Source organism: Alternaria arbusti (assembly GCF_024043155.1).
Source record: "Alternaria arbusti strain BMP 1465 chromosome Unknown scaffold_1, whole genome shotgun sequence".
In the NCBI taxonomy this organism is placed as follows: Eukaryota; Fungi; Ascomycota; class Dothideomycetes; order Pleosporales; family Pleosporaceae; genus Alternaria; species Alternaria arbusti.
The window spans coordinates 1,303,671-1,327,433 of record NW_026249941.1 but is presented as its reverse complement, the minus strand read 5'-3'; the positions used below and the strand labels follow the sequence as shown (position 1 = coordinate 1,327,433).

General features: G+C 53.4%; 8 protein-coding genes across 8 annotated transcripts; 3 read left to right on the top strand and 5 right to left on the bottom strand.

The window, feature by feature from the left end:
* Nucleotides 1–3,524: 3,524 nt before the first annotated feature.
* J4E86_000480 (uncharacterized protein) lies at nt 3,525–4,467 on the top strand (the record flags this gene model as incomplete). Its single annotated transcript, XM_051441054.1, has 2 exons — nt 3,525–3,745; nt 3,807–4,467. 2 exons carry the CDS (start codon nt 3,525–3,527, stop codon nt 4,465–4,467), a joined length of 882 nt encoding a protein of 293 aa, XP_051307225.1.
* Nucleotides 4,468–4,538: 71 nt separating this feature from the next.
* On the bottom strand, nt 4,539–5,481 carry J4E86_000479 (uncharacterized protein; the record flags this gene model as incomplete). Its single annotated transcript, XM_051441053.1, has 2 exons — nt 4,539–5,393; nt 5,467–5,481. 2 exons carry the CDS (start codon nt 5,479–5,481, stop codon nt 4,539–4,541), a joined length of 870 nt encoding a protein of 289 aa, XP_051307224.1.
* Nucleotides 5,482–5,800: 319 nt separating this feature from the next.
* On the top strand, nt 5,801–7,141 carry J4E86_000478 (uncharacterized protein; the record flags this gene model as incomplete). Its single annotated transcript, XM_051441052.1, has 3 exons — nt 5,801–5,897; nt 5,956–6,393; nt 6,453–7,141. The coding sequence occupies 3 exons, from the start codon at nt 5,801–5,803 to the stop codon at nt 7,139–7,141; spliced, it is 1,224 nt and encodes a 407-aa protein (XP_051307223.1).
* A 143-nt stretch (nt 7,142–7,284) lies between these two features.
* Nucleotides 7,285–8,474, bottom strand: CYS17 (Cysteine synthase 1; the record flags this gene model as incomplete). The annotated part of the gene is made up of 2 exons (XM_051441051.1): nt 7,285–8,282; nt 8,336–8,474. 2 exons carry the CDS (start codon nt 8,472–8,474, stop codon nt 7,285–7,287), a joined length of 1,137 nt encoding a protein of 378 aa, XP_051307222.1.
* Nucleotides 8,475–12,656: 4,182 nt separating this feature from the next.
* J4E86_000476 (uncharacterized protein) lies at nt 12,657–14,168 on the bottom strand (the record flags this gene model as incomplete). The annotated part of the gene is made up of 1 exon (XM_051441050.1): nt 12,657–14,168. One exon carries the CDS (start codon nt 14,166–14,168, stop codon nt 12,657–12,659), a length of 1,512 nt encoding a protein of 503 aa, XP_051307221.1.
* A 2,279-nt stretch (nt 14,169–16,447) lies between these two features.
* On the bottom strand, nt 16,448–18,460 carry J4E86_000475 (uncharacterized protein; the record flags this gene model as incomplete). The annotated part of the gene is made up of 4 exons (XM_051441049.1): nt 16,448–17,362; nt 17,414–18,120; nt 18,189–18,246; nt 18,296–18,460. 4 exons carry the CDS (start codon nt 18,458–18,460, stop codon nt 16,448–16,450), a joined length of 1,845 nt encoding a protein of 614 aa, XP_051307220.1.
* Nucleotides 18,461–20,179: 1,719 nt separating this feature from the next.
* Nucleotides 20,180–21,932, top strand: J4E86_000474 (uncharacterized protein; the record flags this gene model as incomplete). Its single annotated transcript, XM_051441048.1, has 2 exons — nt 20,180–20,475; nt 20,525–21,932. 2 exons carry the CDS (start codon nt 20,180–20,182, stop codon nt 21,930–21,932), a joined length of 1,704 nt encoding a protein of 567 aa, XP_051307219.1.
* A 1,047-nt stretch (nt 21,933–22,979) lies between these two features.
* J4E86_000473 (uncharacterized protein) lies at nt 22,980–23,688 on the bottom strand (the record flags this gene model as incomplete). Its single annotated transcript, XM_051441047.1, has 2 exons — nt 22,980–23,358; nt 23,414–23,688. 2 exons carry the CDS (start codon nt 23,686–23,688, stop codon nt 22,980–22,982), a joined length of 654 nt encoding a protein of 217 aa, XP_051307218.1.
* Between the last annotated feature and the right edge of the window lie 75 nt (nt 23,689–23,763).

The window sequence follows — 23,763 nt, the reverse complement described above, 5'->3', positions numbered from 1 at the left end:
GTATGAGAGACTTCCAATTCGTACCTCTCACGTAAATCTTGTTGGCAATCAGTCGTTCCACAGAAGCATCGACTTTCAGATCGCACATGTAGACGTCAGGAAACTTTACCGTGATCACGCCCAGTTGATTCACCCAGAAAGACTAACAGCTTGTTAGTCGTCCCAGCAAAAAAGCCTGCGGGTGTAACATTTCTGCACTCATCGGCGGAAGCTAAGATGAGCCGTGCACATGTCACGGGCGCTACAATTGACGCTGTAGGAGCGATGTCATCAGCTCGACAGCGGAATACGAGATTCGCCATCGAACGGAAGTCAAGCCGGAACCGCAAAAGTGGCATCTCACCGACTAGAACCACACACAACACAGCAGACAAAATCGATCTGAATCGGGCAAGGAGTAACCATTCCGAGCACCGAGCCCACGATTATGACCGGGTAATTCCATATTATCCTATCAAAGCTGGATCGTCATCTTCCGCGATGCTCGGCGACACATTCACCACGCTTGATATGCCATCGCACATCGAACGCCTCCATATACCCTTCTCCGTAATAGGCGAGTTTCAAGCTGCTTTGCAGCCGACAGGAAAAGGCAAGGAAACGATACACGGTAAGCGTCTCTGTACGATACGCATGAGAGACATACACTGACCTCGTGATTCTACTATTAGACCCACTCCAGATACTGTTCAGAATCATTCACGATGATTGTCATAATCTGACTGATGTCATACGCGATTCATTGCATTGTATACGCCAAGACATGCTGGATGAAGATGTCATGCAACAGCGGGTTACATACTGGAGAAAGCTGCTTCATCGCTTCAATTCTAGCCTTGCGGATGTGGACCAGCAACTGCGGTCCTTGATACACTTTCAGAACGATAAGGAACTTTTCTACCTTGGCGGCAATCAACGAACCGAATTACCATCGGAAAGACTCGCAAGAGACACGAGTCAAACCTTGAGGAACAGTCTCAATCTCGTCGAGAGATCTTCCACAGCATTGCTTACAGAAATGCAAATAGTTGACAGCCGACGAAGCATCGCGGAAGCTGAGAGCGTGTCCAAACTCACCGAGCTAGCATTCGTCTTTATTCCGCTGTCCTTTGTCGCAAGCCTGTTCAGTATGCAAGTCAAGGAACTGAGCGACGGAGTGCCACTTTACGTCTTCACGCTCGCTGCCATAGCCACTGTCTTTGTAGCTTACGCTATGCGCCTCAGTATTCGCAGCTCCCGCCTCATCGAATATAAGACCCAGATCTTAAGTCAAATTCACGCTGAATCGCACGTCCCGCACAATCAGCCAATACCAACACGCATAGTTTTAGGATGGTTGCACAACACTATCAGCAGGTTTCTATCGGGAACGTCTACGACGGTCTTCGCTGTTGTCTTCCCATTTGTGCTCGTGGGAGCGCTCATAGCTACTCTTCTTAGCCCTATCGTACTGCTTTGGCTACGTGGGATTGACAGAGGCTTTACCGTTGTGATAACTCTTCTTTTAGTCTCTTCGAACGCGATACTTTTCATCCCACTCGCGAAATTTGGGTACCGATCGCTTGGCACTAGTCCGATGAACATGATCCGTGACATTCGAAGGTGGCGTAGAGAGAGTCAAAAGAGAAGAGCCAAGTCAAAGAAAAAAAGAAGATATCCAGATCCAGAAGCTCAAGCTCGATCAGGAGTTAGTGGTAGTAGCGAGCGCGTCAGAGAACACGGTTCCAGATCTTCGGAAAACAACTTGAGCCATGCTACCAGTAGAGCGTGAGACTCATCTGCTACTAGTTCATGATAGATATGCGGGCTGTGAAACCCAGTCTACGATCGATAGCCCATCACTCAACGAGAAACGTTCCATAAACATGCAACTCATCCCTTGTCCTCCATCTTCCTGCTACGAATATCTTTTCACCCTCCCAAACGTGTACGCCCAGCTCCTTCATACCACCCTTTTCCATCACACGCTGACTCGCTGGGTTCTCAGAGTTGACAATAGCTCGTAGAAAGACTTTTTCGTATGGCTCCCAGAAAGATCTTTCTTTTTTGCAAGCATCGATGAGTGCTTTTACAGCACTTGTTGCGTGACCCTTACCCCAAGCAGAGGGTAGATAGCTATAACCAAGTTCGACGGTGAGACATTCCGGCTCGAATGAGGAAGGAGGCAGAATGTCAGATCTCAAAGTGAGGCTCCGATCGCCGAGAGATTTTACACCGATATGACCAATGAAGCGACATGGAATGGAGTCATTATCTGCGCCATCGTGTCCGGGAGACAAGAGCAACTCGTGTACGGCATAGGATACTCGGTATGACTTGGTTTCGCCTTCGCTGACCGTGACTGGCAGGGCGTATTTGGTGAACCTTTCGGTGTCTTCGACGGTTTTGGCGATCCCGTCAATGCTGAGCGGAATTAGTTCAGTCCCGGTGTACATGACGCACGGTATATGGTTGACTGATAACAAAAGACGGGACGACCTACCTCCAAAATGCGGCCTTCTCGTCACTGCGTAGTTGGTGTAGCCACTCAAATTCTTGGCTTCCTCTCTCTGCTGCCATAATCCGCGTCAATTTTAACTGCGGTGTGAAGATTGCGTGATCCATAGTTGTCAAGTGCTGTGGGAGGAGATTTCTAGTTCTCACAAGGCCTTATCAACCTCTATATTACTCTCTGTTCAGCCTTTGGAGGCTGATATACATCGGAATAGACTAGACGAAAGGTCCAATCGGCATTCCTTAAGCTCGGTAATCACTAAATATGGCTTAGCGTAAGACCTCAGCTGTCCACGACTGGTTTAGTTATTCCGATGCTTCGTGACTCTTATATCTGTACACCTCTGGAACGAGGGCCTTGTTCCAAGCACCAATGAGAATCGGCCGCGCAGAGTGCTGACACCCAACAAAAGATACCTTCACCGCGGCTGTTCCGGGATCACAGTTCGTGCGAATCAGACGGCTTTGCGCCTCGACACCATACTTCATAAAGCTAGGCAGCGGTATGCTCACTGTGTGTTCCAGCCTACAAACATGCAACGATGAGTCAGTCGCTGACATGATCGGCTTTGCTTACTATCAAGCTTGACGCGACCATGCCGTGACTACATGCAGAACCCCGTACAGCATATAGCGCTTTATTCTGAGATATGTTGTGATAGCGGTGGGTATATCCCGTACTCAATCATTCACTGGGTACTAAGTGCTCGTACTCAGGATCAGTGCAGTCATTGTCGTATGATTGCCTCTTTGCTGTAGATGAAGCCTCGGACGTGTCGTGGTCTCGTCTTTTTGCTCCTGCCTCGCTGCCTTATGTGTGGCTCAGTTGGGACAGTCTCGGATGAACTCAAGGTAACAGGACATATGTCTAACAGTTGGTCATCAAATGATATGATGGGACGTGAAAGTCATTGATGCAAGAAGACGGCCAAGATGTGGGATGCTAGCGCCACTCATGTCTTGGCATTCCCGAATCGCCGACCGAACTTTTGGCACTGTCGCGATGAACACCTACATCCGCATCAGCACCAATGGCACACCCACGATCGCTACTAGCTCCTCTGAGCAGACTCACTATATCATCCATTGTCGCCTCGAGATCAGAAGTCCCGCGCTTCGCTTCAATACCGCATCAGACGATACGATGCGCAACCACAAAAGCCCAACCCAAGAAAAAGAAGAAGGCGCGGAACACGTTCTTGCAACATGACTTGAAGAAGGCAGAGAAATTCTCGCTTATAGATGCAATGCAGTACGTTCTATTTGGATCATGTACAAGGGAGTGGGAAGATCGAGGGCTGACGGTAGAACAGATATATCCGCGCCTTTGAAGTAGGCCGCAACCCGTCTTCCTCCAAATACGAACTACATGTACGCCTACGCACACTCAAAAACGGACCCGTCATACGAAACCGATTACGACTCCCGCACCCTGTCAAGACTGATATACGAATCTGTGTCATCGCCGCCCCCGACTCGAAACCCGCTGCTGAAGCACGAGCAGCTGGTGCTACGCTTGTAGGCGAGGACGAGGTTTTCAACCAGATTAAAGAGGGGAAGATCGATTTCGAGCGGTGCATCTGCCACATTGATAGTCTGCAGAAGATGAACAAGGCGGGGTTGGGAAGGCTGCTAGGTCCCAAAGGCTTGATGCCGAGCACAAAAGCAGGAACGGTCGTTACGAACGTGGGCGTCACTGTCCGAAATATGACTGGTGGTAGCGAGTACAGAGAACGTCTGGGTGTGATTCGTATGGCAGTTGGACAACTGGGATTCACGCCAGAAGAGATGCAGAACAATATCAAGGGATTCATGGATGCGATAAAGAAGGAAATGGCGCAAATGAGCGATCGTATCACCAAGGAGATTCACGAGGTGGTGCTTAGCTCGACGAACGCACCCGGTTTCACATTGAGCGGGGACTTTAAAGGATCGGACTCCATATCACCAAAGGAGTTGAGTGGGCCTTTGTAAATGTAGCTTTCTGGGGTGTATGACTAATGTACCATACCGAACGCCGTCGCTATGCTGGACAATATCGTCTCTTATGGTGACTTGAGTGTTTTGAGGACCTTGACTGCCTCAGCAGATTCCTCCATGTCCGCGTATATCTTCATAATTTTCATGACGCGACCAGCATCAGACTTGTTAGCAGTCTTGGCCTGCTGCAGTGCAGTACTCAGGTCCATCAACAACGTACTCCGCACCTTTGCTATTCTGGCCGCCTGGGCTGCCACGAATGGATGCTCACCCAGCTCTTTCTGCAATGCTAGCACCAACCGGTAGTGCACAACATTCCGCCTCAACTTGGCGACCGACACGCCGTAACCCTCTTCTTCCTCGTCTTCATCTTCCTCGTCCTCGCTATCCGAGACCTCTTCTCCGAGGATGATCGTCTCGTGCCCCGCCGTCTCAATCAAAAGTTCAGCCTCCAATTCTTTGAGTCTAGCGTCGTAGTCGATCAGCCGCCTCCCCAAGTCAATTTTAGCCCTAACATCTCTCCTTTCTTGTAGCAACTCCCCGACTCCTTCTTCTCGTTTCCCCACCACACCGGCCAGGCCGTCAACTTCCTTCCTGAAGCCCAGCAGTCCTACTCGCACCTCTTCTACCTTTTCTTCGCCGCCGTGTAGACTGTTTCCCAAATTAAGGAAGTCTTGGTAGTTGCTGTTGACGAGGTCTAACAGCTCCTTTGAGAGAAGCTGCGATCGCGACCGCAGTTCCGAACGCAGGTCTTCGAGCGTTTGGTGTCGGTTGTGGAGCGTAGAGAGATATGTTGCCGGTGAGAAGTTCGGGGCTAGGAAGTCTGACCGGCGTAAGGGCGTCGCGAAGGGAAGGGTGGAGAGGTTGTCTTCGTCGTCATTATCGTTGTCGCTGGATGCGGAACGCGAGTCGTCGCCGAACTGGAGGACGTGGGTTAGTCGCAAACTCGCGTCATCTCGCGCACGATAAGGAAAGGCTCTTGGGGTTACGCACATAGAAGCGACTCATAGTTGTTGTCTCAGCTCCATGTGGAGGGTCCTGCGAGAGGCTGTGTGTGTTGCCAGAAGTCCAAATAGAGCTATCGATAAGGTTGGGAGCATCGGAAATGAACCGAGGCCTCGGAACTCGACACGCATCTCATGGTTTGTAATGCACGCCATCTAGCGGCGTGGGGCAAAGCAAAGCGAAGACGTCAGTCGCCTTGCCTTCAGTAGCATTTACCCTTGATCTTGTATCTGAGTTCCCCTAGAGTCTCAATACTACCAATTCGAATCTTTCTTTCTCAGCATAGTGTGCAAGGCCAAGAGACGTCATAGTATACCAGACGATGCCACCGCAACCTGAGCTTCCCGAGCCAGCGCATCCAGAAGTAGATTCGATGCTGAGCCGCCGATTTGGAAAAGAGGTGGCCAACTACTTCTCTGGTACCTAGATAACCCACCTATACCCTTTCTGCAACCCGTTACTGACATGATTATGCAGGCTCCCCACTCAATCGCGTGGGCTTCCTGCGTCCCGACCACCAATTCCTCTCCTCGGCACTCAATCATCCCAGCACAACCTTCTTGCTATTCAATAAACTCGAGCCCCTTACAAAATCTGGGTCGGAGCTCGCCCGCTGCACCTTTGCCGACGTAAAACCACTCATCGGCGAGAACCCGTTCGAGAAGTCGGAGGAAGAAGTCATTGCACAGTACAACTCGAGCTTGTACGTTCCGCAGATAATCTTCTTGGGTTTGGATGAGCGGAAAGATGGGTTCAAGTACAAGGAGCATTACAAAGGACAACCGTGGTTCGCCGTTGATGTCACACCCAAGGAGAGTGTGAAGGAGAAGGCAGAGGAGCTGCTGGAGCGAATGACAAGCACGGGCTTGGAGTTTAGTAAGGGTAGAATGAACCTGAGTCTGCAGGCTGAAGAAGGTGCGTTACCATTGTTTCATTCTGACACGTCTCCTCGGTCCTTGTCTAACACTCCACAGCGGCCATCTATGCGGAAGCCCGACATCTCCTCGATTGGAACGAACGAAACCCTTTCTGCGCTTCTTGCGGTTACAAGACTCTCTCTGTCAACGCCGGGTTCAAGCGCACTTGCCCACCCAAAGACATCGCGTCCGAAGTCCACCAAGGTGAACGCCCACCCTGCGCGACCCGAACCGGTATTTCGAACTTGTGCTTTCCTAGAACAGACCCCACAGTCATCATGGCGGTCGTATCTGCCGACGGCACAAAGATCTTACTAGGGCGCCAGAAGCGCTGGCCTGCCCACTTCTACTCCACACTAGCTGGTTTCCTCGAACCCGCAGAGAGTGTTGAAGAAGCCGTACGTCGCGAAGTCTGGGAAGAATCTGGTATCCATCTCGGTCGCGTTGTTATCCACAGCACTCAGCCATGGCCTTACCCTGCCAATCTCATGATTGGCGCAATTGGGCAAGCCATTCCAGATGGAGAAACGATTCACCTCGGGCATGACGCTGAGCTGGAAGATGCGAAATGGTTCACAGCAGACGAAATCAGAGAGGCGCTTCGCATTGGTACTAGTGGACTTGGAGATGACGCTGGGCCAGAGTATAAGGAGGGTGGACTGAGATTGCCGCCGAAGACTGCCATTGCAAACCAACTGATAACGGCCGTAGCTAATGGATTTGCTAGCGGGAGCCCGATGATTTAGATGCGCAGGCTCGGCTATAATGGACATTCTATAGGTTACATCTTGTACAGTGTAGTAGTAGTACAATATAGAGGAGATAATCACGCAGACGCGTGTTTTGCTGTACATTCATGTTATTGCATTTTGTATATGCTTATGGTCTTCTACTCCAGTACGATGTATCGGCGCAACCGCTCAGGTATCGCATCATACAGCTTCTTCTGCTCCAGCCACTTCTTTGAGAAGAGGCGATCAGCATATCTGTATGCGCCATCGCACAGCAAAGTGACGACAGTTGATCCCTTGCCCATCTTCTCTGCCACCTCCTTGGCTGCCACGACGTTGAGGCACGAACTTGCGCCTAGGTATAGACCCTCCTCGTCCAGACATCTGTATACCATCTCAATGGTTTTCTCGTCGCTAATGTGTACTGAGCCGTCCAAAAGGTCGATATCAGGTTTCAGGTTCTCCGTTACGCGGCCTTGGCCAATGCCCTCTGTTATCGATCCACCAGCACGTTCCTGGAGCTTGCCGCCACTCTGGATGTACGAGTGCAGTACCGAACCTGGAGGGTCAGCTAGGAAGCTCTTGACCCTTCCGCCACTCTTCTCCTTTAGGTACCGCGTAACACCCGCAAGCGAGCCTCCAGTGCCGGTGGCGCAGGTAAAAGCGTCGAGCTTTCCACCTGTCTGATGCCAAATCTCGGGCCCGGTAGTTTCAATATGCGCCTGCCTGTTCGCCACATTGTCAAACTGATTTGTCCAAACCGCGTTCTCTAATCTATCCGCATGTCGCTTCGCCTGGTGGTTGTAGTTCTCCGGGTTGTCAAACGCCACTGCTGGCACCGGGTATACCTCCGCACCGAGTAAGCGCAACAAATCAATCTTTCCTTGCGATTGCGTGTTGGGCATGTAGATTACCAATCGGTATCCTTTTGAGCGACAGACGTGTGCGAGGCCAATACCAGTGTTTCCAGCGGTGCCTTCGATGACAGTACCGCCAGGCTTCAAAAGGCCCTGGCGCTCGGCGTTCTCGACGACGAAGAGGGCGGCGCGGTCCTTGACAGAGCCACCGGGGTTTTGGAATTCGGCCTTTCCGAGGACATTGCAGCCGGTCTCTTCGGAGAGGCGCTTGAGGCGGATGAGGGGGGTTTTTCCGATCGCTGTACATAAGGGTCAGCATAGAGTCTCTAGGTATGCTGGTCAAACACGGTACCATCCAGGAAACCCCGCTGTCCAATGCCTTGGGCTTGCGAAATGTTGATGGCGGTCTGTTGTGCAGCCTCTATTTGGCTGAGGCTTTCAGCATTCCGCCATGCCGTGGCGGCGAAACTCCGCGCTGCTGTCCTGAACATTGTTGCTTTACAGAAAGAGGCAAACAAGTCAGCATGGGAAAGTTGGAGTACTAAAGATTCACGATGATGCCATTCGGCTGATCGGCGAATCAACGCGCTCTCGCCCGATGTCGCAACTGCAGGACCCCTGTCGTCCTGAGACCCCTGCAGCCACGAGTTGTTGCCGCGTGGGGTCACGGTAAACACTCGAACAACAACACCGACGCCCGCATTTGCATGTCAAGACCTCGCGACACGGCACGCAACTAACGACCTCGTCAACATGGTCGGCCGCACATCGACACGTGCGCCGCGAACATCGACCTCCTCAACGACACGCACCACCAAGTCCACGCGCGCATCGTCCGCCAGGCAGTCCTCGAACGCAGTCGAAATCCCCGATGAGGGCCCCGTCACCTCCCTCCGAACAAAGATCGCCCAGGTCTTCAGCGATGCGCAAAGAACGACTGCAACACAAAGGAAGCTCATCGTAAACCTCAGGAAGATACAGGAAGCATGCTGCTTCGAGCCACCAGACACGGGCAAGGGCGGGAAGAAGTCCAAGGGCGAGGAGCAGGAAGACTTTGATGAGGAGGAGTTCAACACCGAGGTAGTACGATGTGTACTGAGGATTATGGCTGTCAAGAAGAGCGAACCTGTTGGAGACAGGGTGATTCGTTTCTTGGGTCTATTCCTGAAGCATGCCTCTGAGAAAGACCAAACCATATTCGCTGCCGAGTCGGAAGAAGAAGCCACAGCATTCCACGAAACGCCCAGCAGTCGGCTGACCTCGAACATTCTCACCACCATTCTCGCCCTCCTGACGGCAAAGGACAAGACGGTCCGTTTCCGAGCCACACAAACGGTCGCGCACATCGTGAACAGCCTTACAACCATCGACGACGATATATTTGACCTAATAAGATTGGGTTTCTTGAAGCGTCTGCGAGACAAAGAGCCGACAGTGCGCGTGCAGGCCATCTTGGGCTTGGGCCGCCTGGCTGGTAATGATGATGAAGAACAAGACGACGAGGATAGCGACGATGAGGCCGCTGGCGGTATCCTCGACAAGCTTCTGGACATTATGATTAACGATCCGAGTGCCGAAGTGCGACGCGCTGTTCTGCTAAACCTACCGCTGTGGCCATCCACCCTCCGTTACATCCTGGAGCGAGCTCGAGATATGGATGCTACCACTCGCCGATTAGTCTACGGCAAAATCCTACCTGCTTTAGGGGACTTCCGCCATATGTCTCTTGTCGAGCGTGAGAAGCTCATCCGATGGGGTCTCCGTGATCGAGATGACCTTGTCCGCAAGGCTGCTGCCATCCTGTTCCGTGAACGCTGGCTCGAGGACTGTGCCTCTGGGCGCGATACCCGACCAGAAGAGGAGAAGAAGCCAGGAGATGTCGCTCCGCCAAATCTAGAAGCACTTTGCGAGCTTCTTGAGCGTATCGATGTCACCAGATCTGGAGAAGAAGAGGGCATGGCACACGAAGCGATGCGTCAGTTTTGGGACGGTCGGCCAGACTACCGCAAGGAAATCACATTCGATCATGAATTCTGGAACAACCTTGATGCACAGACGGCCTTTATTGCACGCACACTGAACGATTACAGTCACAGCACTGACGATGAGAGAGTGCGAAGCATGATCGAGGACAAGATGCCAGAAGTCACCATGTTTGCTTTTGTCCTACAGAGAGAGCTCAATTCTCTGATGGAATTGGTGGACAAAGTTGCTGTCCTGGAAGAGAACGACCCAGAGACTGAAGAAGCGCAAGAAGACGTCGAGGAGCAAGACTTCATTGTTCAGCAACTGCTCCACATCGCTCACACCCTTGACTATACAGACGAGATGGGGCGTAGGCAAATGTACAACATCATGCGTGAAGCCATTGCCAAGGCTCAGCTGCCGGAAGAGTGCACTAAGCTCGCCATTGAGGTATTGCGCAAGGTCTGTGGAGCTCGTGGCGAATCAGACTTCTGTGCTCTCATCGTAGAGGCCATTGCGGATGTCCGCGACTCTTTACTGGATTCCGACGATGCTACAGTCACTGGCGAGGACGCTGAAGAGAGCTTCCATTCTGCGCAATCTGATGCCGAAGGGGATGCACCGTTGATCAAGCCCAAGACCGCAAAGGCTTCCGAGAACCTCACCGAGGAAGAGAAAGAAGAGCGACAGATCCGCGAAGTTATGGTGTACTCAAAGTGTCTGCATATTGCTCAATGCACACTTCAGAACGTGGAAGGCGATCTGGAGTCAGACACATCACTCACCAGCATCCTCAACACACTCATCATTCCTGCTGTTCAAGCTCATCAGGCTATGATACGAGAGCGTGGTGTTATCTGCTTGGGTCTCGCAGCCCTCCTTAGCAAGGTAAGTCAAGGAGCTCATCACCACTCATGGTGTTTTACTAACAAGAAGCAGGACCTCGCTGATAACAACCTCGATCTCTTCTTCCACTGTTTCATGAAGGGCCATGACGCCCTCAAAGAGATTGTCATTCAGGTTCTGACAGATGTAATCATCACACATCCTCAGCTTCTCACACCTACCATACCAGACCCAGATGCATCGACCGAAGATGCAGAGCCCATCACAAACCCACGAATCCGCCCCGTTACCAAGATCTTGCTCAAGGCTTTCAATTCGGACAACAAGCGCATTGGCCTGATCTCTTGCACCGCAGCCTCCAAACTTCTCCTCTTGGGTATTCTGCCGCCCCTGTCGACCACCGAAGTCCTCAAAGCCTTCACTCTGACGTACTTCGACCCCGAGACGGCGTCGAATCCTGCTCTGCGGCAAGCACTCAGCTACTTCTTGCCCGTGTACTGTCACTCCAAGCTCAAGAACGCAAAGCTGATGGGTGAGATTGCTGTGCCAGTGATCTCAAAACTGCTCATCATGCGCGATGACAACGTCGAGGACGAAGATGTAGACGAGATGGTGGGCTGGCCTGTCATCACTGCCCATCTTGCCGAATGGACCGATGGGCGTAAGGTCGTGGGCGCAACCGAACTTGGTCTCGACGGAAAGACAAGCACCATTGCCGAAGCTGAAGAACCGCACGTCCAGCTCGCGATCGACATCTTGGAACGCGCATTGACAAGTACATGCTCAAAGGACGAACGAAAGCCATTAATCTCACTGTTGGGCAAACTGTTCATCGCGCCTTCTGGCCCAATTCCCAAAGGAGAAGAGGGCGAACTCAACGAGGAAACCTTCCGCACTTTACACGAGCTAGTGTCTGAGGCTGTAGAAGGAAAGATCGGCACTGACGCTACTCAACGCAACGCACTGATCAAGTTGGAAGCTACGCTCACTAAGCGACTCGGCGAGACTACACAAGTGCAAGACACTGATGTAGAGCGCACAGCCACACCCGAAACGACTGCTGCTGCCGACGCAACGGAAGTTAACGAGGAGGAGACAGAGGGCGATGCTACTGAAGTCTCTGCGTCGCGGAGTCAGAGGAAGTCTAATGTGACGCAGGTCGACGACGAAGAAGAGGAGGAAGAGGAAGAGGATGAAGACACTATGCTAGCTGGTATGCAGGGTGAGGGCACGCGTATGCCTCTTGAGGATGACGATGAAGAGGAGGAAGAAGACGATGCTGAGTCTGAGGCTGGACACAGCACATTGACCGTTGGCAGGGATGACAGGAGAAGGACACAAGTGACTGAAGATGATATCATGGAGAGCTTGTTGCAGAGCGAGATGGATCACTCTGCGTAGTCTCTTTGTTTCTCTTTCTCGACCTCTCTGGGTTGATGGCGTTACATGGTACTATTGGCCTCTTCTCGGCATGTTTTGTCTTGATCACGAAGGAGTTCCGGTAGTGCGCAACGAGTTCATGAATGCAGAAACGTCTTATGATACTTCTTCTCAATCGTCCAGTCACTGCTAGACGTACTGCGCGCTCTGTGTTCATTTCAGCCTCAATTTAGCATCATCAACCGCTCATTCACATGCATCAAGATGACCATCGTAGAAGGGTACTCATTTCCTCCTGCACTTTCGAGAGATCATTATATAGAATTCAAGAGGGGGTATACTACAAACTGCTCAGGAAATGACGCCATCAATACCCTTCGCCAAAATATACTCTCGGAATCATCACGTAAACTCATACCAATCATCGTAGACCACGATCTGGTCCAAGGCCAGTTCCATCATCTCAAAATGCGTCAAGACCATCAAGAAAACACCCCTTGCACATGCGCCAGTACTTTTGTACATGTTTCACTCCTGCTGTCCAATCTGCATCCCTCTTCCGTTATGACGTCCCATAGTCTGCGCTCAGCGTCGTATCCTAGGTCTTCCGTCATGTCTTTGTTCGGTCCCCACATCCTGTGCGGACTGTCGTCATCCCCATACACTCTCTTATCGTCTAGCATCTTCCCCGGGTCAAGCTTGAGATTGTTTTGATGCAGGAAGAGGATCGATGGTTTATGTGGGGCTTTGCGTATCCTGTCATGTCCCTTCTCGATCTCGGTATTCGGTTTCGCAAGGTCGCCGTCTCGCCAGAGTGTTTCGGTGTGAATATGGCTGCGCATTGGAATAAGGTATTCGTAGTCGAGTGTCGGGTCTGCTTGCGCGATGCCGGTGCCCCTAAAAGTGCCATTCATATGGTTGCCAAGAACACTGGGGGGTGTCTGGACTTGGTAGTATGGCAGGCCAACTGCGAGTGCTGCCTGTACAAAGGTTTCTTTGTCGCCAGCACCAGGGCTGCCTTGGCTAAGAAGGATGTAATAGTAGTCTGGACCGTAGTAATTGTAGTACACCATCATGAGGAGCGACGCGCGGTGGATGTCTTTGTTGATGAGAAGCTGGCCGCTCTCGGTAGAAAGCCTCGATTGAGAGGCGACTTCTGGTATCGCGGCGATATGATAGTAATGCGAGGATATCGTCTGAGCCCAGAAGTCGGGCCAAGTGACTAGGCCATGAGTCGTATATGGTGCGGCGGAGAAGAGTTTGGTGGGATCCTGGGTCGGGAATGCGTCGCTATCAAGGAACAGAACATGCTGGAAGGATGAGAAAAGGATGGAGAAGATCTTGTACTGGTAGTGATTGGGTGGCTTCGCGTTTGTGGCTGTGTCGTAGATGTTCGATAAGACAACACACCGGGCGTTGAGGGACGGTAGGAGGGTGTCGCATATCTCCGGGTCGTACTTTGTCCAGTCATCAATAAAAACTTCCATGGGTAGGTCGCAGCCAGTTCTCCGCAGCATGCGCAGCGACACTAGGAAAATCGGCATATAGAAGATGTCCGCAGTGGTGACAATCCCTGTTGTGCCTTTGGCAAATGGTAACTTTGGTGCCAGAAGTTGTGCCCATCTACGCATGGTATAGTGAGACTGGAATAGAGCAGTCTCCTCTTTGTCGGTGAAGTCCAGCAACTTCTCAGGATGCGCTTGATGTGGTTCGAGAGGCAGAAAGTTCTTCACCAGTGCATCGCCGTCGCCTTTGAGGCGTAAGGCCTCGCATTGCGGCTGCGACTCAATCAGGGCCGTGACAAGGTCCGACCAGAACTCTCGCACAGGTGCGCCGAAGGTGGAGCTAGCGGCAGTGAGGTTTTTGCCCGTCAATAAAGGCATATGCAAGGCATTCGACCCATAATAGCCATGTGGGAGAAAGAAGATGCCGCATGTAAGAAGGAAGAGCGGGATGACGATGAGTCGCGGTATCGAGGGGACGGATACGAGCATAGTCGCGGGTGGATTGCTATCGTCGGAGGAAGTCCATGAACGTGGATAATCGGAGTGGAGGACTATGACAGAGGAAGACCAGGTTCAATATGAAAGAGAGGGGTGAGAGGGCGTTCAAGTGAAATTACTGAGCGTCAGCATTGCGTGAAACCTGCCAAACCAATAGAAAAAGGTGTGTGGCGTTGGTAAGATAAGAAGCTACGACCCGCTCATGCAAACGGTAGGCAACGACAGTGCGGCTTAGTGGAGGCACAGTCCATAGACGGCTAGAGTCCATATGGACGATGAGTTTAACCGGCCTCGCGAGATGCATATTGACTGACATTACAGCCCCTAGAGCTCAGACACAGCCACCGTTTGCCCCGTCTTACTCATGCGAGTGCATGCTTGTGTAACGTGACACGACGTTGTCAGCTCTGTGAGCGGGCTCATACGCGCCTTCTGTTGCAGAGCGACCTTCTGCGTAGGGAGCCCTCAGAGCCTTGGGGTGACGGCCAGGCCGCCGAGACGCGATAATTCAGCCCTGTGTTGGAGTGAAAATCTAGGAATAGAAATCCCTAGTTAGACGCATAGCGTGATCTGCGGCCTCACCCGGTGGCTGGAATTAGGGGTTCACAGGCTGGACCCTGCAACTAACAAGAAACGGTCGCTCGCGTATTTGGGCGTTATCGATCGCTCGCCATGCTTGATCGCAGCCTCTTCAACTTTCAAAGTCTGCGCCTTGACGGGACTAATTAGGCCTCGAAAGTCCCAAGATTTCGAGGTAAATCGTTCTATTGGCGCGTTATAAAGAGACCGTACGGATGGTACCAAGGCACCCGAATCTGCGTGGCAACTAACAAGCGCTGCTGAATATTACCGGATACGAAATTACGAACGGCCCAGGATCTCTTTCAGGACATCGCGTCATCCAGGCGCTACGCCGTGCTACTCAGCTCCAGTTAACCCGAAACAGTCGTTGTGCTGAAAAATGTTTACACATGAACTGTAGTGCCATGTGAAGAGGGAGACCTCAGCGCAGTATTGACCACAGCCATCAGGTGCAAGCCAATTTACGAAGATGGCTACCATGAGACGAGGGAATTCTGCAATCACGGAGATACTGTGGAAATTGGGAAAGAGTCCAATATGTACACAGGAGACAGGGGCGGGACGCTCATTTCGCGTTCCAAGGACACAGTGCGACGCGCCGCATCAGTGCGGGCGACGTATGGTGAAATGCTGTCCACCTCTTACCATCAGCCGCTCTCTACTGGGAAGACCGTAACATGGGCAAATGACGTGTAGGGTGTTTGTAGTTCCTCTTGAATCCGTGCGCAGACTACAATCTAAGGTATGTAGTAGTCTTGTCGGACCGAGCGGGGATCAGCCCAAGCCGCCAGACATCATAGTCTGCCGTATTTGGACATTTTTAGATACACGTGGATGGTGCGATGTTCAGCCACAACTAGCAACGTCTACAATGTTAATGGGATCTGTATGGTTGGCCACCGTTGTTTGGTTGGTGCATGTCTACGTACCATGGTGACCTTATCTGTAAAATTCAGTAGTTTTGCTTGGAGCGAGATTTCAGCAGGAATGCATTCAGAATCGTGACGGTCGTCCGGCTGATGTATGGCAACTATAGAAAGGTCCCGTTCGCTTTCCATATTCGATATGGCACGGTAATACTCACCACATCAAAGGAGCTTGCAGTCGTGATCGTGTTGCCACTACCGCACGCAAAGCAATCATGACCAACACGTAATGAGCAAGATGGATTGGAAATTATTAGGGCAGGTAAGCAAGGTAATTCTATGATAAGTACAAAAGACACGAGGCTAAGGAGCTACCTCTTATTCCGCGCCTTGATCGCCGAAGCGATGTGTTCAATTTGGATCAGGTAAAAAAGAAAGAAAAGCAAGGCATATGGAAAGAGAAGCTCACAGCCTAGACATCAAACGAAATGATCGACCATGGAATCCAAAAGCTCCAGCAAGCCCGTATGCCGCCGTCCGTGTTGTACTTTTGTCCATCCGCCCCGCTTTTGAAATGAAATGCAAGTCGATCCCCAAACACCCCCATCCTAGGTATCGAACTCCGTCAAATGAGGTTTTCCGTCTATACGCATCCGAGCCGTAGGTAGCCTGCAAATGCCACAAATTCTTAATCGACCGACGCTGTCCAACTCCCCGAAAGCCAATCTTGCTCACGCCAGCCTATCCGAAGAAACCATCCCATATCAAATTGCACCGCAAGATCCACGCTCCAGATGATCGATACCTATTACACGAGAGTCTTTATGATGGTGACTTGTTTGCGGGGTTAGAAACGTTGCGGCGGTCGTCGTTCATAGAAAGAGACCCGAAGCCACTCGAAAGGAAAGCGAAGGGATCGTTGCGACCATCACCACCGTTGACGGCACCCTGGCTGGGGTAGGGGTCGGCAGAAGAGAATGCGGCTTCAGCTGAGCGACTGTCGAAGGGAGTGGAGTGCATGCCGCCGTTGGGCACGTACTGCGCACCCATAGGAGGGTAAGGGCTAGCGGCGCCCATACCGGATGGCAGAGCGTAAGAGCTCGGAGGACCGCCGTACTGTTGAGCTGGGAAGCCACCACCACCGTAGCCAGCTGGACCGTAAGGACCGCCGCCGGGAGTGCCACCCATGGAGGGAGGTCCCATGCCGAAGCCGGAAGGAGTATCCATGGGCGAAGGGAAGGCAGAGTCAGCCACCACGGCGGCACCTGCACGGCTCGCACCGCAGCGGAGACACGCGGTGTTCTTCGCGAAGTTGTGGTATCCACAGCCGTTCTCTCCGCACTTCCAGTCTCCAGCCCTAAAGGGCACAGCGCCGGTGCCACCGCGCATATGTCCGCCACCCATTCCGTGGCCGTGGCCATGACCCATGTGGTGTTGAGGGGGGCCCATCATGCCAGGGTGACCACCATATCCGTAACCGCCGTAAGCCATGGGATCACCACCTGGTGGGCCCTGCTGCATGGCGGGGAAAGAGCATCGGAAGCAGGCGGTACGACGCTGGAAGTTGGAGAAGCCACACGAGGGGCAGTTCCAGTCACCGGGACGAGGACGATTCTTGCTAGGAGGGAAGGGGACGATGATGTCGCCAGCGCGGTCAATGACACGGCTTGAGGACGGCGAGACCTCGATGGCCTTCTCGTTTAGAGCGCGTCCGTTCATGCAGAGCGATTCCGCAGCCTATTCAATGTTAGCATATTAAAGCGCGAAGATTGCTGACACAGTACATACCTCTTCGTGGGATGAGAAGATCGCAAAGCCAGTTCCCGTGGGCTTGTGCTGGTCAGGAGTGCGGAGGGTCCAGAACGCAATTGGACGTCCGCCAAATTGGGTAAACCAGCTCTCTAATTCCGACTGCGTAGTGTCGTGCGGAAGGCCGCTCATGTGCAGAACCTTGCTTCGCTCCGACAAGAAAGCGCGAACGTCGGCGCGGGCATCCATGGGTTTAGTCAAGACGTCGGGGTGGTCCTGGGGTGGTTGCGACTTGCGAATAAGACCGCGAAGCACGCGAGCAAGCGTGACAGCCTCTTCCATGGCCCGGCGGGGCGAGGCGGGCGCGAGGGCTTGCAAGTGAAAGGGCAGGTTGTGCTTGATGGGGGCCGACGACTGGACAGGCTCCACCTCAAGCGCCGCACAGATGTTTGTCAAGGCGCTGGAGCCAAACGGAAGCGACTCTGGGTGGTGTGCCTGCCACCTCTGGTATTCTGTGCGGAGGTCGAAGGTGCGGGAGTGCTGTAGGTAGGGAGGAAGAACGACGGCCTTGTCGCGGGCTTCGCGAGGGAGCTGGACGCGGAGGTCCCAGGAATCTAGGGTCACGAATGCGAATTCGAGGTTCTTAGGCCCGATGTGCTCGTTGTAAAAGTTACTGAAACGGTCGACGGCGTCGCGGAAGGAACCGGCGTTGCGAACCTGGTCCCATGTGAGGGTCGTCAAGCTGGCTGTGCAGGGTTCGACGTCAGCGGAAATTGCACAAATTGTGGACCGTAGAGGTGAAGAGCAAACTTACTGCATAGGGCCGTGATTGGCGTGTTGACCGGCTTGACGAGGACCGACTCACGATGGAGCTGTTGTTGAGTTAGCGATTGAGGTCGGCATTGGATCTGACTGACATACCTCCTCGCACGACTTTGCATCGAGCAGGATCCAACCGAGCTCAATGACCTCGGCAGAGTCTTTAGTAACATACACGCCGTGCTCGTCGCAGGTGGTAGCTACGTGGATTACAACGTAGCGGTCCAGGTTGGCCGCCTGGGGGCTGGGGGTGGGTTGAGAAGCCATATCTATGTTGCTGAAAGGGTCAAGATTAGCCTGGTATCCTTGGGTATCTCAGAGCAAGCTGGCAATTGAGGTTCTTGAGGTTCGGCGGGCGACGTCTGTTGGGGAAGGAGGTACGACGGTCGGCGGAAGGAGAAGGCGCGACGGGCGAGTACGTCAGCGGGGAGCCCAAGGTGAATGGTGAAGAGGAGTGGGGAACAGCTGGCAAGCTGTGAGGGCGTGAAGGGGAAAACGGAGCCTCGAGGTGACGGAGGATACGGTGAGATGAAACCAAATGCTACGAGATGGGGACGGACGACCTGAGGCTCCGTGCAATGATCCCGGGCAGATTTCTTGACGTGGATAGCAGAGCTAAGGCACAACTTCCAGATCTTGGCGGGAGCTCGACGTTAGTCCGCCTAGTGCCGGGCATGTCAGAGCGATGTGGGATATAGTGTGACGGTGCTGCAATTGCAATCTGTTCACGGGTTTTATGCTGGCTGAGACTGCAATTGACGTTTCTCTTACCCTTACTTGTCCCGTAGTTGTCCTGCAACGTCACGAAGCAAGGCTAATTTCGACGTCGTCGCTCCAAATTTCCAGACGCAAGACGGCGTGCAGCAGGCCATGCCACGAGTACGGCGGACAGCAGCTCCCGCAGCCGCTCGGCAGAGCTGTCTGTACCCATCTGAAACACTCTCCGCCCTCTGATCCAATGTTCCACGCGTCTGCTGGAGGCGCTCGCGTGTGCTGCGCCTCGACCGTGCCACGTTGTGCCCCCATGGTGATATTGATCGATACCGCGTGTGCTCGTCCTGAACAGCTGCATTCGAGTTGTGCTTTTGCTGCTCGCCGTGCCGCTTTGGGCCACCGAGACTACTGCGTAATCAGGGTCCAACTGGCCAGCTGGCCCATCGTGACCGCGCGACATGCCCTCGTCTTATACAACGGGGCGGCGGCTGGCAGAGAGTCAAGCGCCTCTAAGTCCGCCTCTAACGCCGCGCGCATCCCGCCCTCGACGACACCGCCGCGAGGTAGTCGCTCTTGTAGTAGTGCACGCCAAATCTGTACCTAAACATAAGTTCAGGACATGCAGAATATCGCCGTGGCCCCCTCCGCCCATGCCGCTTGGGCTCGCCATCCGGGAACCCCTGGCGATCTTCCCATTCCCGCGGAGCCCTGGAGCTGGGGCCAGGCTCACGTGACACGTAGGCTGTCGCCCGCTGCTCGTACCGCCGAACAATGAAATGGGGGCAGGAGGATGATGATCTTCGAGCCTTGCTGACACGTACAACAAGCACTAGCCCTGTCAGCGCGCCGTTGGATTCTTTGTGCGGGAAGTTCCTAACTGCTTGGGCCTGCCCCTTAAACGCGCTGCTCCCTCTGCTCTGTCCATAGACGCTCGAGCACCTTCACTGACTGACTGTTCTCCGCAATCCGCCTGCAATTTGCAGTTTATGCTCTCCAGTTTCGTCCCGGGCCCGCTCCCACGTACCGGGGACCTTGCACCTGCATTGCGGCTTTGGCAATTACCTGGGTCTGGCTGAGGCTTGTTACCAATCCAAGCATGTCTTCTCGGCAACGGGGATTCACATCTTCCCCGCAGCTTGCCAACGGACGCGAGTTAGTATTCACCTATCCACTTTTGAAACAACGGACTGCGCTGCACCACCTCAAAAGCAAATGTCCGACGCCTACATGGAATCCGTCCCCTAATACCTTTCCAGTTCATCGCGAGGCATCATGGGCTTCTTCAAGCGCTTCCGCCGCCAAAAAGCCTCCAAGAAGAGCGAGTCGCGTCCGCGCAACGACCTCTACGCCCCCGCAGTATATGACTACCACGGCCCCGACCAGACGCAGCGACTGCCCGATAAGGTCCTCCGCCGCATCTTCGAAGAAGTCTGTCCGCATTCGGCCGACGAATCCCTCGACGGCAGCGAGGACAGCGGTAATGACGGCTGCATGAGTTGTGACATGCGCGACCTGGCACATTGTGCCTTGACCAAGCGACAATGGTACGGTGTTGCTGCCGGTCTCCTGTAAGTCCCACATGCTCAGTGCACCAGGCTACTCCCTAACGTGCCCCAGATACAACAGCATTCGCATTGACGCCGTCCACTATTGTGAGCTCGAGGAGGTCTACGCCGACCAGCGCCGGCGCAAGTCGCGAAACGGCGATGACATCGACGCGCCCACGCTCCGTCTGCAGCAGCTGGGCCAGAGTGTGCGTGGAAACCAATACCTCGGCCAGCGCGTGCGCTTCATCAAGCTCCCTTACATGACGCGCGAGGCGTGCAAGGCTGACCTCGCGCGAACCGTATCGGGCTGCCCGAACATTGAGTTCATCGACCTCCCGGACGGCTTCTACAATGGCGATCAGTCGTGTCAATTGCTGCGTCAGGAGCTGCAGGCGCGGTGCCCACACATCCGGAAGATGAAGTACAACGAGGGCGGAGAGCAGTCGCTAGAGACGCTCCTCCAGGGCTACTGGCAGGAGCTGATCTCGGTCGAGCTCAACAAGATCCAGATAGAGCCCAGCATTCTGAGGCAGGTCTTCGGTGTGCTGCCTCACCTGAAGGAGCTCACCATCACCGGCGTCTCGTGGCTCAACGACTCGACCTTTCATGACGCCCCGGGAATCCCCAACTTCCCTGCGCTAGAAACCCTGAAACTCACCAAGGTACACGGTGTCACCGCAAACGGACTCGCACAGTACCTCTACAACCCAATGTGCAGCGGCAGGCTGCGGACCCTCATCTTGAAGGACTGCGGTGGCATTCCCGTACCCTCCCTCCACATCATTCTGCAGGCTGCAGTCACCCTACGGACGCTTGAATACAACGCCACAGTCTCTGCATCTCTTCCTTTGGACCCGATACCACCCATGACGTCGTACACGCTACACAAGCTGCATTTCGAGGTCATCTCCAGCTCCGCCCATCAAGCCTACCCGCCTAGTGCATCGTGCTACCAGTACCTAGCCAACTCGCTCATTGCGAACTGCATGCCGGCGCTGCGACAGCTCTACGTGCGCGATCCCGAATTCCCAGAGGTCCTAACGCTCGCGCCACCGATCCGACCGTTCAGCGAGGCACCGCCGCCAATGTTCAACCAGCCCCTCGAAGTCTACTCCAAGGGTCTGGATGAGTTGGATTGGATCTTCACATCCATCATGCCGCCTGAGGCACAGGGACGCCGAGCATCAGTATCAGTCGGTCGGCCATTGAGCAGCTACTCAGCACACAAGGGTCTCGGGCCCCAATGGGGTGGAGATGCTCGTAAAAGTATTGTGGTACCAAATGGATTTGGAGGTTTCTTGGCCGTGCCTGCAGACAACGATGGAAGACCACGGAGTGCGGGACACATGGCGCCTAGTGGAGGCTTCGGACACGGCTACTCCAACTCGCTTGGTGGCAGGGAGCCTAGTCCACGCGCCAGCTGGATGAGCCATGCAGGTCGCGAGAAGCGGGCCTCGAGGGCGGACCTCTGGCGATGAGTCGGGCGACTGCAACCTGCATCGCTCTTGTTCCCTTGCTTGCATTCTTCTTTCACTTCTCACTTCTGGATACCCGTCCATTCTTCTCTTCCTTCATAGGCGATCTTTGTAAGATACCAAGTGGAGTTCTTTTTTGATCTTACAGGGGTACGGTGCGATTTTTGGACGACTCATTGACGTTGGAATATTTGGATGGCACGAACGAAGATACCTTTAACGTGGGACACGGGGTACGTTTGGCTATCTGTAGACAAGAGATAGCTACGAAAGCCTCGAAAAGCGGCGGGATCTGGGATCTCGTCGCCATCTACGTATCAACGCATGCGCTTGCTATCAATGCTGTGATGCTGTAACTTGACATGGCGTTTTAATACTACGGGATCACCTGGCCAGCTCTGCATGTGACCACAACTCGTCACAAGGAAAAGAAATCGAATCTTCACTTGCAACACCTACTGGAAGTTAATACCCCAGGAGTCTACGTTACGTGAAGAGTTCGCTTACTTTCGGGTTTAAACCAGGTCTGACTGCAGCGTTCAGATTTTCGCTTGCACGTGGTGATCAAATATTAAGATGAGTCTATACGCCAGAGGGTATCATCAGAAAGATGAAGGGTGATCAAGCAGAATCAGGACTGCGCCCCACATTCTCGATACTCACATCCCTTCCAACTCTCCTCCTCCATGACCGCATCAATCGGACATTCTCCACTGTGAATCGCGCTCCTCACGCTCTCCTTGACCAGACTCCTCATTTCTTTATCTATCTCCTTAACCCACAACTGCCTGTGCCTAGCCCCACATCCCAAATTCCACGTCCCCCTCAAACCCCTCCTCTCGTCTCTCTCTTCCGTGTTCTTCCCATCCCCTGTGTCTGCCCTGAATATCTCCGAATGCCCAAGCCCGTGATGGAATAATTCCGGAGCTACACTCCAACACTTCCAATCTCTGTCCCTACATGCGCTCAACAGGGCAACATCGTATGCCGAACTGCCACCTTCCGGTTGCTTGGAGTAGGTAGAGAGGATCATGGCGGCAGACCGGCGGTTCACGGCGTAGGCAAATGTGCAGAACGGCCAAAAGCTTCTGTGTAGCAACCGAGCTTTTGATGGTATAGATAGAGAGGAGAGAAAAAGAGCGGTGTCTGGGTGAAGGAGGGGAGTGGGCGGCACGGTGGGGTCGCGGTACAGAAGGAAGGCTGGGAGAGGTAGGCCGTGGAGATTAAGTCGTCGCAGTGGCCGGGGTAGAGGAGGTCCCAGCTATTGGTGGAAGCCCAGTATGCTGATGACGAGTTGTCAGTGGCACTCGTGTCGAGCAAAGAGCGGACAGCGGATGCCAGGAGTGGGACCTGGGATTGCCGGATGAAGATGTCGAAATCAGTGTCGTCTTCGATGATCAGAGCTGTCTCGTGGCTTGAGGCGAGGAACCTGTCGTGTTATCAATACATCGTTCTGTGTCATTGACCTCTTCAAACGGACGTACCATCTCAAAACCTCCAAATGTCCCAACCAGGCTTTCGCACTTCCAGTGCTTAGACTACTACCTTCCTTCGTCTTCAGCTTCTCGACATCACCCACACCCCACTCCTTCTGCCGAAAGATCACAATCTCGATATCTGTTAGGTTGGCAGCCCATAGTAGACTGGGTCGGCGTGGTGAGCTGGAGTGTGATACTGCAAGGATAGCACCAAAGCCGAGGGTAGAATTGGCCGGTGGGAGGGAAGGTGGAGGTTGCTGAAAGTGCGACGTGCTGGACATGTGGGCGTAGGGGTTATGGCAGAACAGGTAAATCAGAGTAAGAATTGATAAACCCGCCAACAGAAGCTGGGTTCT